This window comes from Alexandromys fortis, unplaced genomic scaffold (assembly GCF_014885135.2).
Source record: "Alexandromys fortis isolate MF-2015 unplaced genomic scaffold, M_Fortis_MF-2015_v1.1 scaffold_75, whole genome shotgun sequence".
NCBI lineage: Eukaryota > Metazoa > Chordata > Mammalia > Rodentia > Cricetidae > Alexandromys > Alexandromys fortis.
Window position 1 is genome coordinate 3,210,326 of NW_026067956.1, and position 18,548 is coordinate 3,228,873.

Below are 18,548 nucleotides of genomic sequence, written 5' to 3' on the forward strand. Positions count from 1 at the left end.
CAAAGGTACCCGGTGCCATGGTTACCACTAGCAGGGGACTCTGGCTATGGTGCTGATGAGGCATCATGTGGCAGTGTCCCTACAAGAGCCTCTCTGAGATAGCACACAATGAAAGAGACCATTATGCAATTGTTTCTGGTACACCCTTGACCGTGAGGAAGATTTGCACAGCATAGAGGTAGGTTGAAACCTCCAATTTTCTGAATTAATTAATTCCAGGTTGCATGTACCTAAGGAAGGCTGGTTTCAAATTCATTATGTAGCTGGGGATGATCTTGAACTTCTGATCCTTTTAAATGCTGGGATCACAGAGCCTAAACCCCCTCCCCCCACCACACACACACACACACACACACACACACACACACACAGAGTTTGTATTTGCCTAGTGGCCTTGGAGGTCAGAAGAAGACTTTGAGTGACATTGCTGAGAACCACCATGTAGGTTCTGGCAATGGAACCTGGGTCTTCTGCAAAAGCAGCCCGTGCTTTTAACCACTAAATCATCTCTCCAGCCCCTAATTTAACATAAAAACAACAACAAACGCTACTACATGTTAGACGCTAGGGGAGATAGGTAGAATCTTCCCCCTCCCCATAAGGAGACTAAAACTTAGGAGAGAGGTGTCCACATACAATTAGGTGTGGAGAAGGTAAAGAAATATAATACTTTAAAGGTTGTTGAAGCACAGGCAGAAGGAGGTTGACTCCGGAATGGGGGTGGCAATTTTAAAAAGAGGTGATACACTTCCCTCCTGTATCCCCCACGGTATTGATACACAGCTCCATAAAGCAGTGTCCGGGCACTGGGATCAACCCACTCGAGTTTTGATCTTAATCTTGGTTTTGCTCATACTAAACTGGACAAGGTACTGGGTAGCTATGGCTGTCCATCTCTTTTGCTGATAGACTGGGAAAACAGACTGGGTAGAGTGAGGTGGCTCAGACACACACTTGGCAACATACAGGGAATAGAGTAACAGCCGAGTTAGCCATTACTCAATGAATGTTCACCCAGGGAACGGTTAAAAGTTTCACCTGCAGTTCAAGCCTTTTACCAAACACATTCAAAGGGGCCCGCATTTGCAGTTTCCTTTATTTTTGTCTTATGTATATGGGTATTTTGCTTACATGTGTATGTGTGCACCATATATGTGCATTGTCTACAGAGTCCTAGAAGAGGGTGTTGGATCCCTTGGGACAGGAGTGAGTCAGCTGTGACCTGTCAAATAGTTTCTGAGAATCGACCAGGTCCTCTGGAAGAGTAGACAGTGCTCTTAACCACTGAGCCATCTGTTCAGTCCCCTTCCCTTTTGCTTTTGTTCCTTTGCTTTTTTGTTTTAATTTATTTATTTTTTTGAGACAGGAACTTTCTGTGTGTCCCTGGCTGTCCTGTAGCTCACACACACACACACACACACACACACACACACACACGCCTGCCCGCCTCATCCTGCTGAGCCCTGGGATTAAAAGCATGCACCCCTATTCTGGGCTAGGCCTCCCATTTCAGGTTCATCATAGAACACATTATCTACCGTTAAGACTGAGTTGGACCTTAATGGCTAAGTGTTCCCCCACTATGCATTATGTGGGACTAAGTGTGTTCCTGGAGATGGACAGTGGTGGTCTTTAATCCTGAGAGTCAGAAGCAGATGGATATCTGAGTTCCAGGGTCTGCATAGAGAAACCGCGGGGGAGGGTGGAGGGTGGAATGTATCCCTGGTACAGAGTCACTTGACTGGTTGGCAGAAGAGTAAAACTTGGCGAAATCATTTTGTGGAGTTCAAAGTCACAGAATGGTGGTGTGTGACGGAGATGACTTTCTGTGACGTCACACTCACCTGGCAACAATGCCAGAAGCCACCCAGGAATCTGAAGTCCCAGACCACCAGTTGCTGCGTCCCTGCTGTCCCTCATCTATTTCTACCAGTGCCTGGGGTCACAGCAGTGGAGTTAGGGAAAGATGTCTTCCCTCCTTTTCTTTTCTCCGGTCCCAAAGAAAAGTTTTCTAGTTCTTGGGTCGCACTTCCTTTTTCACAGCTGTCCAGGAATTTGATGTGGGTGCTGGCGGGAGCGGGGGGGGGGGGGATCAGCGCTGTTTCTGCATTAGTTTGCCTCAACTGAAAGTGCTTGGCAAGACATGTTCTTGCTCCACTGTTCCCACAGAGAAGGTGCTCGCAGGGCGCGGGTGGGAGGCTTTCCGTAGAAAACGCTGGACAGGTAAAGCCCGCAGGAGCTGGGGCGACTGGCTCTCCAGTCTGTTGTACTTCAGATTGTAAACAGTCAGAAAGCCTTCTTCATCCAAAGGCCAAGGGAGGAAAGAACCTGGGCTAGCCAATATGGAGGAGGGCGCAGCCTGAGGCAATTGGTAGACAACAAACTGGGTACCGAAGGGACCTTGCTGTCTTCACCTGCAAAACGACTTAGCTTTAGTTACCGGGTCATCTTATCTGTCATCTGTCGCTGTAGTCACAGGCATGAGCGGGATATTATAGTCCTTTGAGTTGCGAACGGAGGACTGGGCACTCCACGCCGCGGAGTCCGCCTTGACCGTGAGCGGCGCTGCGGAGCGGTAAGAGCCGAGGACCGGGCGCACTGGGCCGGGAAGGAAGCGCGGCCGGCGAGCGGGGCGCCAGGCTCGGCTTCCAGCGCCCTCGAGCCGGGCCGGGGCGCGCCAGTGGGGCGCTGGCGGCGGCCGGGGGCTGACCTCGAGCGCCGGCGAGTCTGCGCCCTCCCACCGGCCCGCGCTCGCCTCCCGCCGCCTCGGGTTAGGCGGCGGCGGTCAGCGCGCACCTCATCAATAAGACCTGACAGGCCGCCGGCTCCGCGGCCATCCATCAAGCCCGGGCAGCGGGTACAAGGGGGCGGGAGCCCGGGCCTCCCCGAGGCTCGCTGCTCCGTGCTCACGCCACCGGGTGGCAGGCAGAACTCTCCTGTCCAGCAGAATACTTACACCTCATTGGGTTCCCCAGGTCTTAAAGAAGCGTCAGATTGCTTAGAACTGATCAGCATGACCCCCTGCACTGTTCAGGCGAGGGGGAAACAGAGGCTAGACTGGGTGCTGGCACACCTTGGGCCTCACAACCATGCTGTGCCGGAAACCTGAGTCGAGCCTGTGGCACTTCACCTCGGCATCTAGATCCTGCAGCATCCACGCTGGTACAATCGTATGACAAATGGAATAGGCTAAGTGGAGCTGTCAATAAAACGCCTACACATTAAAAATAATAAACTTCTGGAACTCGAGGTGTAGCTTAGTTGGTAGAGAGCCTTGCTTAGCAAACCTGAGGCACTGGATTGTATCTACTGGGCCCCATACACTAGCCACGATGGTCTTGGGCAGTGGAGGCAGGGGGATCCGAATTTTAGTCATTCTCCATTTTCAGCTACACAGGTCTTCTAAGCTAGCCTGGATTACTTGAAGCTCAGTCTCAAGCGGGACAGGGAGCTCCTTGAATTTATTATTTCCAGTTTCACACTCCTTTTCTCCCAAGAAGGGAACATGCTAACCCCTCATTTATCCGTTCCTTACTCACAAGAAGAGGTCGATGGTAGAGACTTGAGTTTGTAGTCACACCTACAGAGTTTGCCTAGCACATAGCAAGCAGATCTTGTAAGGGAATTGTTACCATGCAGCTTTGTGGTAGAGAGGGACTTGGGACCTTGTGCTGAGCCTCACCCCACCCCAAGGAGGCTCACAACACAGTCCTGATTTATTCAGGGCCTTCCTAGGGTGGGTAGAAGCTGGTGTGCCCCCCCCCCCAAGGAGCCCTTCCTTTTCTCCCTTCCCAAACTGTGGCTGGGCCAAAGTGCTCCAGCTGCAAACCCCAGCATCCACTTCCCCCCCTCACTTTTTGCTTTCCCACCTCACCTTTTTATTTTCCTACTGCTTCCTTAGCAACCTCCAGAGGCTTGGACAGGTACCCCAGGCAACAAACAGACTAGGCCAGACTGCTTCACGTCTAACAGGAAACACAATGTTTTTTAAGGGGGGGTTGGGTTGTTTTGTGTGTGATTCCTCCTACACTTCACCTGAGTGTGATGGCAGTGACAAGGCGTGAGAGCACAGGCGAGGGCAGGATGCTATCTTGTCCTGGAAATGCTGAGTTTCCAGTGGTTTTTCTTGCCCCATTCAGCTGCTGCTGGCAGGTGGAAGGAAAGCCTGCCAGGTTCCCTCAAGCTTTGAACTTGGCTTACTTAGAATTTGGCTGTACAAAACCAGTCTTGCTGACTGCCTAGGCTTCCCAGCCCCACTCTTCCTCCCATGTAGCCCAGAGGTTGCTGCCTGAGGACGGCAGAGTGTGGCTGCAATTGCTGTCCAGGAGGTCAGGGTAGGATCACATTAGCTCCTGCATTTGCCTTTATACAGCTGGCTGTGGTGTGTGTGTGTGTGTGTGTGTGTGTGTGTGTGTGAGAGAGAGAGAGAGAGAGAGAGAGAGAGAGAGAGAGAGAGAGGGAGGACGGGGGGGGGGGTGGATGTGGGTGGCACACCCAAGATGGAACCTTGAGTCAGTTCTGTGCATCCAGGCTGAGCAATGAGTGAGGACCAAGGCTGGATGAGTCTGCATCCCTTAAAAAGAAGTCCCGAGCCTTCTGTGTATCTAAATCACTCTCCTGGAGAGTTGGAAGTGGGAGTCAAAAGCGTACCAGGGGTGTGAAGCTCCCTGGAGACAGAGAGTCAGGCAGAGAAGAGGGGACTGAAGAATTTTATCTTGCCTCCCCAACACACACACAGACACACACACAGACTCTCTCTCTCTCTCTCTCTCTCTCTCTCTCTCTCTCTCTCTCTCTCTTCTGCTTTTTACTGTCAGGTTTTTTTTCTTTTTTCTTTTTGGTTTCTCTGTGGTTTTGGAGCCTGTCTTAGAACTAGCTCTGTAGACCAGGCTGGTCTCGAACTCACAGAGATCCACCTGCCTCTGCCTCCCAAGTGCTGGGATTAAAGGTGTGCGCCACCACCACCCAGCTTTACTGTCAGATTTATTGACATGTTCTCTCCATATTGTAAACCTACTTCTTTTTATCATACATTCTATGTGTGTTGGCAAACACAGCAATCCTGTAAACACCAGCACAATCAAGACATCAGGACAGTCCTAGCCTGCTCCTAATTCTCTGCCCTCACCCCTTCACATAACTCTTTCTTATTCTGTGGCCCTGGCTACCTCTAATTTGTCTTCAGCTGCTGTGGTTTTGTCTTTTCCAGAATGCCCTACATACATGGTTCTTAACATTTAGTCCACTGAGTCTTCTTCCATGGCACTGAACACATTTTAGATTCTTCATGTCCTTGGGTGTAGAAGTAGTTCATTCATTTTTGAGGCTGAACTCTACTCTGCTGCACGGATGGGCACACAGTTTATCTCTCACCTGAGCGTCTCAGTTTGGAGGAATTATGAACAAACCTGTAGGCTTTTAAGATATCAGGGATAGTTTTTGGTATGTGAAAAAAAACATTGAGAAGCTGGACGTGTGGCTCAACTAGTATTGGAGTGTTTTCCTAGCATGTGTGAAACTTTGGATTTAAACCCAGCTCAGAATAAAACTGGGTGTGGTGGCTCATGCTTGTAATTCTAGGACCTTGTAGGTAAGGGCAGGAAGATCAAAAATTCAAGGTCATCCTCTATCTTCAACTACACAGCGAATTTGAGGCCTCCATGAACCACATAAGATTTTGTTTTAAAATTAAAAAGAAAATTGCCAGGCAGTGGTGACACATGCCTTTAATCCCAGCACTTGGGAGGCAGAGGCAGGCAGATCTCTGAGTTTGAGGCTGTCTTGGTCTACAGAACAAGTTTCAGAGCAGCCAGGGGCAACACAGGAAAAAAAAAATTATGTGTTTATTCACAAAGCTCTTGTTACTCCAATGTAAATGACAGCCAGTAGAGCTGCTAAACAACCGCAAAAGAAGGGACCAGTATGACTTAGTCCCTAACAGAGTGTAGCCGGTGGAGGAGGGTGGGGAGTCCATTTTGGATTAAACTAGTCCTGTGCTTATTGCTTGTCCTTGTCGAGCCCTCAAGGTCTCCTAAGAAAGTCCTTACCTGTTCCGCACTTCTCTGCCCCACCGGTTGGAAAGCAGTGTAGCATCAGGAAATGGGTATCTCTGGATACTTCCTGGGAGATAGATATGGATTCTGCCCCTCTCCCCAGGAAAGGTCCTTCTCTCTTTTCAATGAAGTGAAAAGTAGAGGTGGCTTCCTGGAGCTGGGCGCCTTTCTAGGGGCACCGTCAGCACCCCCACACACATAGAAACCTATCAATTCTTTTTTTTTTTTTTTGCTTTTTGGTTCCCTTCAAATCCTTGTGTCTTAGCAATTTGTTATACATTAGCATCTCTGGGGAAGAACCCAGACTTTAACCAAGGAAGGAAAAGTTGAAGCCAGTCACTGAGCGCTGTGTGAGGGCCCATGGTGTAAGACTAGCCTTACTGAGTTGTGACTGCCCTAGTCGTCCAGACTCCGGGCTCCGTGTCCTCTTTGTGTGGAAAAAAGGTGCGGACTGTTTCCCAACTGAGAGGTACTGGACTCGGGGAGGGGAAGGAACGGGCACTCGGAGGGCACCTGCCGCAGTGGTGGGAAGTAGATGGACGTGGCTTTGTTGCTGGTCCTCGACTAGAAAGGGTCAGCCTGGGAATGGTTGGTCACTGGCTGGACGGCGTTTACCGACAACCTCTTTCGCTCACCCCCGCCCCCAGCCAGCTTGGGACTGGGCCTGAGTCAGATGGCTGTTTTTGCACTTGGGCTTCGGGCTTCCTTGACACTTTCCTGTCTCTCCAGGCCCGCCACGACGCGGCGCCTGCTTGGGCGTCTTCTCTGGCTCGGAGTCACCTCTGGCTCCGAGGGTGAGGTGAAAGGTGCTGGGGTCGGCAGCGTTCTTTCCGGCCACCTTAGGGTGAGGGGGAGGCTACCATACGGAAGCAGGTCCAAGCTGGGGCTGCAAACATCAGGTCCTTGGGGACTCCCAGGGTTACCCCTATGTTTAGAGTTCTTGGGTGGGGAGTGCTGGTGTACAGCTGTAGGGTTTGAAGATTCACCAGTCCTGTAGAGTTTTGTCCTGGGATGGTCCGCTCCTTTAGCACCTAGTTGTGTGTCCCAAGCTTCCACCCTAAGCCCCCACACACTGTATCTGCCGTTTGACATTCTGCCTAATTGATGTGTTTTTCATTTGTCTTTATTTTACGGAAAGAAGCTGACCAGGACAGCACCAAGTTCCACCCCTATAAGTTCTGTACCACACAACAGTACCCAAGAAATGCAGGTCGAATGACTGAAATGGACCCTATCTCTTTTTGACTTTTCCTAGCCTTGGTACTGCACCTGAGGTCTTCCTTCCTTCCCCATTCCTGTCTCTGCCGGCTTCATTTCTGTCTCTTCCCCTGTCCTGGTGTCTGACAGTCCCCCGCTCCCCCAGAATTTATGGAGGGCCTTCTGAGATGACAGAGGCTCCCTTGGCGGGTTGCCTTTCTAGGATCGCTACCACCTCCCTGTCTATCACTGCTGCCTTGGTGCCTAGCTAGCTTCTCCCGTTAATCTTGACTCCAGCATCCAGTCTAACCCAGACATCCATCCCAGGGCTTCTACTGTTTGTTTCCTGAGGAATAGCCTAGATTTTGGTGGGCAATCTGTAGTTAGGGATATGAGCCACTCTGCAGATCTCCCCTTGGCCCAGAGTCCCTCTTCTGGGACTGGGTGAGAAGGCTGTGCATCACCCAAAACCCAACCCGTTTAAAAAGAGCTTTGGGTTCTCCCAGCAACACCAGAGATGCTAGTAACAGCCCCTCTTGCCTGGGCTACACAATTTTAAGGGAGAAAAAGCGAAGCCAGAGAGGGACAGCTCTTTGAGTTTAAGGTCTGCCTGGTCTACACAGCAGGACTCTGCCTCAATCAAAACAAATGAACAAACTTCTCCCCTGTTTTTGTTTTTGTTTTCAAATTCAACCATTCCACACTCATTGAACACCTACTGTGCACTGGCCTTGGTTTTCACCTTAGGGAGCTTACTTTCTGGAGGGTGTGCTGGTGTGAAGGTGTCTGTCAACAAATACCGACAAATGAATTTCTAACCCCAGGAAAGAAACACCTAAGGATAAATTGAATAAATATATTTAATATCACCATACGGAATTAATGGTGTTCTGTCTTTGGTTATAATACTACCCCTGGGCGACTTCAACCATATAAATGGGAAGAAAGGAGATAACCATGCGTGAATGAATTGGGGTACCAGGTCACCAAAAGTATCTAAGAGGTGGCAGGCCTTACAGTCAGCAGTCTGAGCCTGTTGTCTCAGCTGACTGTGCTTACTGGGAACTCCTGGGCACCCAGCAGGTGTCTGCAGCTCCTCCTCCGCTTTCCCGAAGGCCACCCTTCTCTAAGGAAGGGTGAAGGAGTCCTTAGGGAAGCCGGAAGAAGGGGGTCTGTGGAAGGAGGGGGGGGATATCAGCAAGTCTATTTCGGGATGACAGATCTAGGCTCCCAGACCCGCTGGCGACCTTGCCAAGACTGGGACTCCGAATTGAAGAGCGTCCTCCTCATTCATCGTTCACAAACTTAGCAAAAAAAAAATTTACACAAGACTTTTCGGGTTTCGTTCTAAATAAATTTTGCATTTTTAAATATCAGACACGCGCAGTAACGGAAATTTAGAGAATAAAAAAGTAAGACGACTGTTATAGAGGGCATTTTACGGCTGCTATGAAAATATTAAGAAGGAAGACGGTTACTCTCGTTTGGAGACCTGCAGCCTTCACACACACTCAGTCACCTAGAATTTGAGTCCCGATCTTTCTGGGCCGGTTTAAAGATGACGAGGGTAACTTCGTCTTCCTCATCCTTGCTCGGCGGTGTTGTTTTCCCAAAGAAAAATGAAACAGGAGAGTGATCTGTAATTTCGAAGTGACTGTAAAATGAGCCACGGACTGGTCTCCAGACCTGAAATATTTCCCGAGGTCTGTGAGAAAGGCGCGGCTTTGGCTTGCAACACTGAACAATTCTTTAAAAGCGAGACTGTTCTTAAAGAGTTATTTCTTCCTGGGGTGGACCGGTGGCAAGATTCCACCCTTGGTGTGGGGCTAGTTCTGGGGTTTGTATGAATGTGTAGAAGGCCCAGGGTTGGGGGAAGAGTGCGTGCGTGGGAGGGGGGGGCTACACCGGCGCGGCCTTTATAGTTAATTGGTTCTTCATTCTTTCTTGAACAGGATGGGGTGCGCCCAGCTGCTCACTTTTTCTGCTTGTTCAGGGGATCTCGCGCTGTGGGCCATCAGTCACAGAGGGATGGGAGATGGTGTCTGTGGCCTCTGGCTCCCCCTGGGGAATTGGGGAATTCCAGGACACTGTCAGGCAGCACACCGCTTTCGTTTGGCGCGGGTCTCTTTGCAGGACGAACCCAATGCCTTTTGACTCAGGGGCACATCTGCATCAGGGATGCGCGTTCTATGGGGCCAACGTGGACTTCTGTAGTCTTCCCTCTGGCTCCTGTTTCCGATTACAGGACACTGGAAACTGTCCAAGCTTCAGATTCTTTCCAGAACTCGTTTTTTGCTCACTGCGTGGCTCGTGAGTCGATTCCTGCCGAATAGTCATCCGCCTCCAGAAACGCTGGCACTGTGGCGCTCGGTTCGACGTTGCCCACGGTTTAAAACAAACTACACGGTTTTCAGGGGGCACGCGTTGGTACCGGGCTCTGGGAAGGAAACCTCCCTTGGTCTCTGTGTGAAGTCCAACATCTGCTGTTTCTTTTGTTTTCTTCGAGGGAATTCGAGTCCCAATTCCTCCGTACGGTCGAACTCAGACTACAGTTTCATTTCTGCTAGTTCACAGATGGGCTTCAGTCTCAGGATCCTCCAAGGAGCAAGAAATAAATTCATTCTTTGGTGCTGCAAGGATTATTGAAAAGTACAGCTCACTTAAGCCCGTCTTATTATGGAAAACTTCAGACACTCCACCTCCCCCATGAGCAAAAAAGATTTAAAAGGTGGCAGGTGAGCCGGAACGTTTCTGCCCAAAGGGCAGAAATCTTGAGAAAGGAAAGCGGAAAGGAGACAGGAGAGAGGTTGGGCCACTTTCCCCTGTCCATCCCAGGGACGTCTTCCTTAAAAATAGCCAAGTCTGAACCCTAGAGTGCCCAGCCCCCCTCCTCCCAGCGGCCTTCCTTAGCCTGAGAGGAGCCTGGGAACCTCTAGAGGCAGCCGATAACCACCTTCCAGCTCCAGCCAGCAAGGCCTTGAAATGCTCCCCGCTCCTGGCAACGCATAGAGGTCGCCTTGGTTCCTCTGGTTCCAGCAAAGGAAGGGAGCAACTGAAGGGTCGGAGGGAAAGAGAGGGAGGGAGGGAACGGGAGCAAAACCAAAAGCACCCAAGAAACACGTCTGGTTTGAGACTCAGCCCACACACCGGGAGAGATTTGGTGTGTGGGACCCAAAGTGTGGGGGTTAAGTCACAGGAAGCTGGAACAAATGTCTCCGTCCCAGGCGCCTGGCAGAGTCAGAGAATTGTCTGAGGCTTTGGGAGAATTGTCACAGCTCTTAGCCCAGCAGGAGAGGGCCTGCTGGAGGCCTGGGAGGGAAATTGGCCTAGGAGAGCCCGGGTTGTAGTTGGCAGCAAACAAAAGCTGAGAATCACGCGACTCTCTTAGAGACTCCACTCGAGTTTCTCAACAATCACACGGAGCAATATCCCCAGCTTAACTCGAGGGCATTCTCCTTTTATTTTATTTTGTTTTTCAAGACGGGGTTTCTTTGTGTAGCCCTGGCAGTCTTAGAGCTCGCTCTGTAGACCAGGCTAGCCTCAAACTCAAAGATCCGCCTGCCTCTGCCTCCCGAGTTACGGGGGGGGGGGGGATTAAAGGTTTGGGCCACCACTGTCCCCAGGCAAAAACAGGGCTTCCTGCCTGCTAGGTTGAGCAGTCTACCAGCTGAGCTACGTCGCCAGCGCGGCCACACTCCTTCTAAACCGTTAGGAGCTTAGTTTATGGGTGATGAAAATGCTAGGACACCACCTCGCTAAGGCCCATCCCACACACCAGGGAGAATGTCCCTGGCAGCGGCCAGAGACCTTGGGGACCCGGAGGAGTGACACTTGGTTGCTCCCTCAGACACTAAACCTCAAACCTCAGGCTTCGTGGTGACAAACAAAATCAGAAATGCTGGCCCTAGTCCCCAATCTTAGTACATTTTGATCTATGAGGGTTGCTACAGAAAGGCAGATCTGAGACCTATGGCACACAGGTGGGAGACGGGGAGGGGGGAGAGAAAGAGGGACGGAGGGGGAAGGAACGAGAGACTTTTCTTCCGTGGGCCGTGGGCCTTTGGCTTCGCGTCTCTCCTGCTCACCGGGTGACGGAGGATTCCTTGTAAATAAAGCAAGGGCCATAACATTCTCTTCGCGCATCTGAGAAGCCCAAATCCGAGTTTGCTCCGGGAGGTCTCTGATGCCCAGCGAAGGCCTCTGAGATCCCCCCAGAAGACCGTCCCTAAAACTACCAGACCTTGAACCCGTGGCGCCTGATTCTGTCTAAACACTGTTTAAAATGGGGTGGGAGGTGGGGCGCTAGACCCTAGTCATGGGACCCCCGATTCCGGGGCGTCAAAGGGCTCAAACTGGCTGCACCCCAGGCGATGTCGGTGAGTCAGACCAGAGAGAACAGGACTTCAGCAGTTCAGGAACCCTGACAGCATCAGTTTTCTCTCCTCCCCTATGGCCGCTGTGGACCTCGGCCCCTTGAGTTTGGAAAAGAATTCCCCCAGCGCAGCCGCGCTCAGTCCTTCCTCTGGGATTTTCCTGAGATCCCCACGGGTTGGCCAAGGTCCCACGGGTTTTTCCTTTCAATCCGCTCAGCGTCCCAACCTGTCCCTAACTCCTGCGGTGCCTGTGCACCGGCCGGCGCGTTGGCAATCTGCTGTTGATCTCCAACGACGGGAGCGGATGCCATCCGGAGCTCTCTGGCTGCAACAGGTTTCTTAACGGGTGGTATATTCCAGCCCCCTTCTAGCTCCTCTAGTCTTGTATGAGAAACCAGTGCTGGGGAGAGAAATGCGGCCTTAAAAAAAAGTTAGTTTAACCCAAAGCGTGAGAGCCACCAGCGAGTTGTTATCTGCGGCTGAAGGCTGTGGTAATCGATGGGGTTATTTTTACGCGGTAATAGGGCCCTGTGATTGCTCTATTAACCTTTAGACCTGTCTGAGGGACTCTCCCCTCACCGCCCCGCTGCGCCAGGGCCTGCAGGCCCTGACGCCGACTCCAAACTCTGGTCTGACACCCTCCCTGCCCCCACTCTGGGGTGGGGGGAGCTATAGCCCCCTAGATGAGTTTTAACTTTGGAGACAGGCTCCTCAACCCCCTCCTCGTTCTTTTGATTGGATCCCAGTCGCGGTGGGCCTAAGAGAGCACAGGGACAGATGAGAAGGGACAGGAGGCCTAAGGAGTTGGAAGCAGTATGGTACGCGTTTTGTATAAATACATAAACTCCTGCGCTGGTGGCGGGTTCTCGGCGCCTTGCAGTCTCCACCGGCTGGTGGGAAGGTGAAAAGGACTCTTGGGTCTCTAGGCACAGACCTTAAGGTACAGTTCGGGTTTTAGTACCTCCTGACGCTCTCTCGAACGCATTTCAGGGGCACGGTAGATCTGAGGCCAGCCAGGCACCCCGGGTGACCCAGTGGCCCCACGGGCAACCAGGAAAGAGCCCAGCGCTCGGGGTCACCTTCCCATCTACCAGCCCCGCCCCTTGCCCCCAGAAAGTGGAGCACTGAAGGTGAGAGGAAAGAGGAGGAACTAGTGACTAAAACAATCCTTGGCGGAGCAGCGCACCGCCAGGTTGTCGGACAGGACCGTGGGCCGGTGTCGGCACCGGTACTGAGCGCTTTTGGTTCTCCGAGGTCCGCGCGCGTGGACTTTGCCTGCTGGGAGAGCTTTGGGAAAGCCGGGTTGGCGGACGCCCGGCAGAGGTGCAGCCACTGCCGCGCACCCCCGCCCCCCGCCCTTGCACGTGACTCCTCCAGGCCAGTCAGCGCCTACGAGCCCAGTGCGGGGGCCCGGGGCGCCGAGCCGGGAGCTAGGGACGAGCCGGAGGCCGGCACAGTGGCCGCCTGAGGCTCCGCCGCCGCTGCTACTCCGCGGGTGCTCGGAGGTCGTGCGGGCTCTCCGAGAGGCTCGAGCGGGCCAGGTAGGGCTCCCCCACCCCCTGCTCTTTTCCGGGGCAGGCGAAACTCACCAGTCTCCTGCCCTGGTTTGTCTGGAACAGGGAGGGAAGTAGCTAGTAAGTGGGAAATCAGCCGCCGGTCCCTGCAATGCCCCCAGATTGGCTAAAGCCGGCTCCACTTTTGACTTTGGCCTAGCAAGGACTTTATTTAAATCGAGTGAGAGCAAAAAACTTATGGGTGCTCGCGAGCGTGCGTTTGGATTGTTTGGGAGAAACATGATCCCTTTTAATCGGTCCTGTGTGCAGATTCTCCAGTTCTGTTTTGCACCCCACAGGCCAGGGCCCGTGTAATCCCTCTGACCGACCGACCTGAGACAGGCCGCATAGCCCCCACACTTTTAGGGGCGCAGTCGAAGGAATATCTCCAACCTGCGACGCGGGGAATGCGGAGCGGCTGTGGCAGGCGACAGTAGGTCCTGGGGGGGCAGGGCTAGAGGCACTCGGAGGTAGGCTCAGTGGCCTCCCGACCTTTTCTGATTTCTCTTGCTTTCTAGTTAACCTCCGCAAACTCTAGACTAGGGCCCATGGTTTGTGTGTGCTGCACACTGCTGACTAGCGCCCACCCTCACAGCTTCAGAGAGAAAGCAGCCCAGGGCCGAAACCCCCACGGCGGCGGACAGCAAGGATGTTCTTGGCTAGCCACCTCTACCTCCCTCATCCATTTATTATATCGCTTGGATGTGGCCTAAGAGTGAGCGAGCAGTTGTTACCACTTGGGAGAGAAATGTCTAGGTGGCCAAGTTTCACCAGGTGGAAGGAAGAGGGGCTTTTCGGTTCTAAGGAAGAAGGTAGCGAGGGACCTGAGCCGTTGGCAGAGCTAGGGCAACAAGGCCGCGCTGCTGGGAAGCACCTGGGAGTTTATTTCCTGTACCTTTGGAAAAGGAAGGCAGGCAGGAATGACGCTTCGTGCGTCCAAAGAAAGAAAAGCTGCATGGTGAGGCCGGCCGAGCTTCGTTTCTGAAGCCAGTATATTAGTTGGTTGGTGACAATTCTCAGTGTGGCGGTGCTAAAGCGACCGCATGAGCGCGAACCGCAAAAAACGCAAGCCGCACGAAAAAAATCTGTAAAGGGACCCTTTATGGCGTGTTGCATTTTCCAACTTTCAAAAAAAAAAAGGCTAAATTATGAAAAGAGAAGATATTTGTTTTCTGTTTGGGAACTTGGGGTGAAGTTCGTGGAGTGATTCGAAAGGCTGAGAAAACTCTGGGCCGGGCTGGACTACTGTGAGAATGTGGAGGTCGCTGGGCCCACTCGCAGGCGGGAATCCACTTAAGGGAACTGTCTGGCCTTTCCAAAAAGAGAACAAGAATTTTCTCCACCTTCTATTGTTCTAGTTACCCAGCTTCAGGTTAAAGTATCAGCCATTTGAAACTGCAGAGCACAAAACTGAGATCCCAAACTGATTTAGCGCTTGCATTTTTTTCAAGCCTGCAAATTAGATTACAGAACTAAATCTCTTCCTTTCTTAGTCGAGAAAAGAAAATTTACAAACCATTTTTTTACAACTTCCTGAGTTGAAATTACAGAAATTACAATTAATTAGGCCAACTACTTGATATAAAAAATTGTATGTGACCGGGCTGGCGGTGAGGGTGCACACCTTTAATCCCAGCACTCGTGTGGCAGAAGCAGGCGGATCTCTGTGAAATCGAGGCCAGCCTGGCTACAAGAGCTAGTTCCAGGACAGACTCCAAAGCTACAGAAAAACCCTTTCTCGGGAAAAATCAAAACAAAACAAAAAACAAAAAAAGTAAGCAAAAAAATTGAATAATGAATATTTTTATCAATGTAAATCTATGTATTTGTAAATCGAAACCCTGAGATTTCTAGGAAGTTTTAAGCTTTTTGTCTTTCCTTTTAAAGGAAGAGTTGACGACCTCAGGTCAAATTTCATGTATCCATCCTCCAGTCAAACTTACTAGAAGGAACTCTCCAACTGTCAAGCCAATAATTTATTGTATATTTTGAAAAAGTAAATCCTAAACAATTTATCAGTCACTGTGTGACAGTGTACTTTGTCATGATTCCATTTTTGCTAGAGATGATGCAAAGATAATGAAAAAATTAATATGTATATTAAATGCCCCATTCCAGAACTTTTATAATAATTAAGATGATGGTTTAGTGTTAAATATGAGCTACATCCCAGGCACTCTTTTGCTATGTATTAGAGATCGGCAATAATAGCTGTTATACAGAATCTTCTGGGTGCCTGTTGTAACAGGTTTCTAAAGTCTGGTTATGAATGTTCTGTGTGTATTAAATTATAGTTGCCACCCATAATCCTCCAATGACTATATGAGACACAGGTACCTTTATATTTGCACTTTACATATGAGGGATTGGGATGTATAAAATTATTTATTCAGGGAGTGGCAGACCTGGGCTTGTATCTAGTTCATTTAATATTCTAGTGAATGCATTGTTGCACTAAAAAGAAAGAAACAAACAAGCAAAGGAAGACAGAAAAGGAAGTTAAAAAGAAAAGAAAGAAATCAACCAAAAGAGACCTCCTCTTAAAGGAAAATGAATGTGTATTGTGGATTTCAAATACTCAAGGCCCTCCAGCACCCCAGCTATGTATTTTTTGGAGCTGCAGCAAGTTTCAAACTTACCTATATTTCAGTTCCCTCTTAAGTAAAAACAACGAAATTCAGACACCTTTACTTAATGGAGGTGTCCCCCCCCCACACACACACACCATAATCTCTGGTAATGCCCAACACGGGATGCCTGGAAGGATGCGATCAAGTATCAAGAATCAATTCTGCTTTTGATAGATTTTTCAATCTCACTGGAAAGAGCCAGCTTGAGTGCTTCCTTGAGTTCTGTAGTGACCTTGTTCAACCCTCCTGCTTTTCTGGTCCCCGTATACAGTCTGCAAAGTGTTTAAAATGTAACTATTTGCAGAAACGTGTGGCCTGTCTGATTTGACACCCACATGGTGCAGGGTACGATTAAGGAGTTTCACAATCCTTTTTATGGGTTCGCCGACACTTGCTCATGTATAAACATTTAGATTCTACCTCTAGGTGCTCTTTTTTTTTAAGATTGCAAACAAAACTTTCGTAGGTTGCTGGTTTTTATAAAGTTTGTCACCCCCGCCCCCCACGCCAGCCCTGCCCCAATCTACAGTTCTTTCTTGTTTGATCAAGGAAATGTTTGAGGAATGGTGAGGAAACAATTGAAAAATACAAAACGATGGAGATCTTTTGAGTCACTAGCGTTCTCCGGAACTCCAAACCTGGTACTTACAGAATACTCTGGAAAGAAAGAAAGAAAGAAAGAAAGAAAGAAAGAAAGAAAGAAAGAAAGAAAGAAAGAAAGAAAGAAAGAAAGAAAGAAAGAAAGAAAGAAAGAAAGAAAGAAAGAAAGAAAGAAAGAAAGAAAGAAAGAAAGAAAGAGTGTTTGGAGAATAAGGTAAAATTAAAGTCCTTCCTGATAAACAATATAAAAATAATTGGCCCTAATCGCAACCGAGAACTGCACGCCGGGGACCCCGTGTTTCTTAGGCCGTCCTCCAAGATACTTGCCACCGGCGGCCTGATCCGGATCAAACAAAGGCCGGGGCTGTGCCGCGAGACCACTGGAGCCCGGGCTCTAGAAGGGCGGTTTCGTTCACTGTGTTGGAGAAGAGCGGGAAAGCTGACCGAGGCTCTGAAAGTCCTGGGCTGAACTCACCTGTGGTTTATTTCCTCTTTCAGGACTGCCACAGCAGTGAAGAGACCTTCTCGGCCCTCTCCGCTGGAGCCCTGCTGGAACTAGCGGTATAGCCTGGGCTTGCAACAGGCGGAGTGCAGCGACTAGGCACGTCCAACCGGTGGGTGATCAGAAGGTCTGCTCAGGGAGTTCGAGCCCAGCCTCGGCTACGTCCTGGGGCACCTCCAGCCTCCGGGCCCGGGAGGAGAGTCAGCCCTTCTGCACTACCTTCTGGAACAACCACAAATCCAATTTGGGATTTTTTTTTTTCTGAGCAAACCAGAGCCTAGAGGTTGCTCCTCTCATGCTGGATTTAAATCGTATATAGTTTGAGCGAGTTGGGCCTCTCCCAATTGATTTTTGATCTCCGTTTTCGTGACAGTTCCGCACACCTACATTCTAATTGTTGTCGCTTTGGTCTGCTGCGCCCGCGTGGCTCCTTGACCCGCAAGTGAAGAGAGGACATCGACGCGCAGAGCTTGGGGCGATGTACCAAAGCCTGGCTATGGCCGCCAACCACGGCCCCCCGCCCGGCGCCTACGAGGCGGGTGGCCCCGGCGCCTTCATGCACAGCGCGGGTGCGGCGTCTTCGCCGGTCTACGTACCCACTCCGCGGGTGCCCTCCTCTGTGCTAGGCCTGTCGTACCTGCAGGGAGGAGGAGGGGGCGCCGCGTCCGGAGCCGCCTCAGGTGGCAGCTCCGGGGCCGCCCCGTCGGGTGCGGGGCCAGGGACCCAGCAGGGCAGCCCAGGCTGGAGCCAGGCTGGAGCCGACGGAGCCGCCTACACCCCGCCACCCGTGTCCCCGCGCTTCTCCTTCCCGGGGACCACTGGGTCCCTGGCGGCTGCAGCCGCTGCCGCCGCGGCTCGAGAAGCCGCAGCCTACAGCAGTGGCGGCGGAGCGGCGGGCGCGGGCCTGGCTGGCCGAGAGCAGTATGGGCGTCCAGGCTTCGCCGGCTCCTACTCTAGCCCCTATCCGACTTATATGGCCGACGTGGGTGCATCCTGGGCAGCAGCCGCCGCCGCCTCCGCAGGCCCCTTCGACAGCCCAGTCCTGCACAGCCTGCCCGGACGGGCCAACCCTGCCCGACACCCCAATCTCGGTGAGTACTGAAGGGACTTGAGTCCTGTCTGGGGCATCCAGCTTTCCCAACTCTGTTAGGGTTGGGGAGCATCCTTGATGCGATGAGCCTTCTAGGAAGGCAGCCTAGAAGTGGGAGGCCTGTGGTGGTGGTAGTGGGCCATCGTGGTGACCTAGTGGCCTAGGCACTAGAGTCCAGCAAAGTTCTTTCGTAACTGGGTAAACTGGTCTGTATAGCCTACGAGCTACAGTGAGAGGTGTCGGGCTCTGTAGGGTTAGCTGGATCAGTCTCTCGGTCTGATCCCTGGGATTCAGCCCCCCACTTCCTCCATCCATTCTGAGCCCTCAGCAAACCTGAGACCTGCGCCATTTGGCAGCCAGGTTGGAGGATCCCTCAGGGTGGCAGATGACTTTCCGGTGGGGGGTTTTCACACCCGGAAATAATGACGAGATCAGTAAAGGAGGCCGCCGCCAGAGGTGGGTTTAAACCTCCAAGTTTCCTCGCGCGCAGCGCGGGGTCTCACGGAGCCACTCCCCTGCTCAGACCTTAGTGCAGAGGAGCTTCTTTAGA

The 18,548-nt window shown here is 51.4% G+C and overlaps 1 protein-coding gene and 1 long non-coding RNA gene across 7 annotated transcripts in view; one reads left to right on the forward strand and one right to left on the reverse strand.

The window, feature by feature from the left end:
* Gata4 (GATA binding protein 4) overlaps positions 1–18,548 on the forward strand; it is a 69,464-nt gene that overhangs the window by 12,561 nt on the left and 38,355 nt on the right. The window contains exons 1-3 of one of the 6 annotated variants that reach the window (XM_050152128.1): positions 12,849–13,164; positions 13,476–13,609; positions 16,905–17,999. The exons of 1 other annotated variant lie outside the window; for it this stretch is intronic. In XM_050152128.1, the coding sequence (XP_050008085.1) occupies positions 17,387–17,999 (613 nt within the window). In that variant the 5' untranslated portion in view covers positions 12,849–13,164; positions 13,476–13,609; positions 16,905–17,386. Of the gene's footprint in view, positions 1–12,848; positions 13,165–13,475; positions 13,610–16,528; positions 16,621–16,904; positions 18,000–18,548 lie in introns of those variants that run through there. 4 more of the 6 variants (XM_050152126.1, XM_050152130.1, XM_050152129.1 and 1 more) reach the window with 4 other exon arrangements.
* LOC126507584 (uncharacterized) lies at positions 8,093–11,318 on the reverse strand. The gene is made up of 2 exons (XR_007593589.1): positions 10,204–11,318; positions 8,093–9,880 (listed from the first exon to the last, which is right to left on the reverse strand). It is a non-coding gene; the product is annotated as an uncharacterized lncRNA (long non-coding RNA).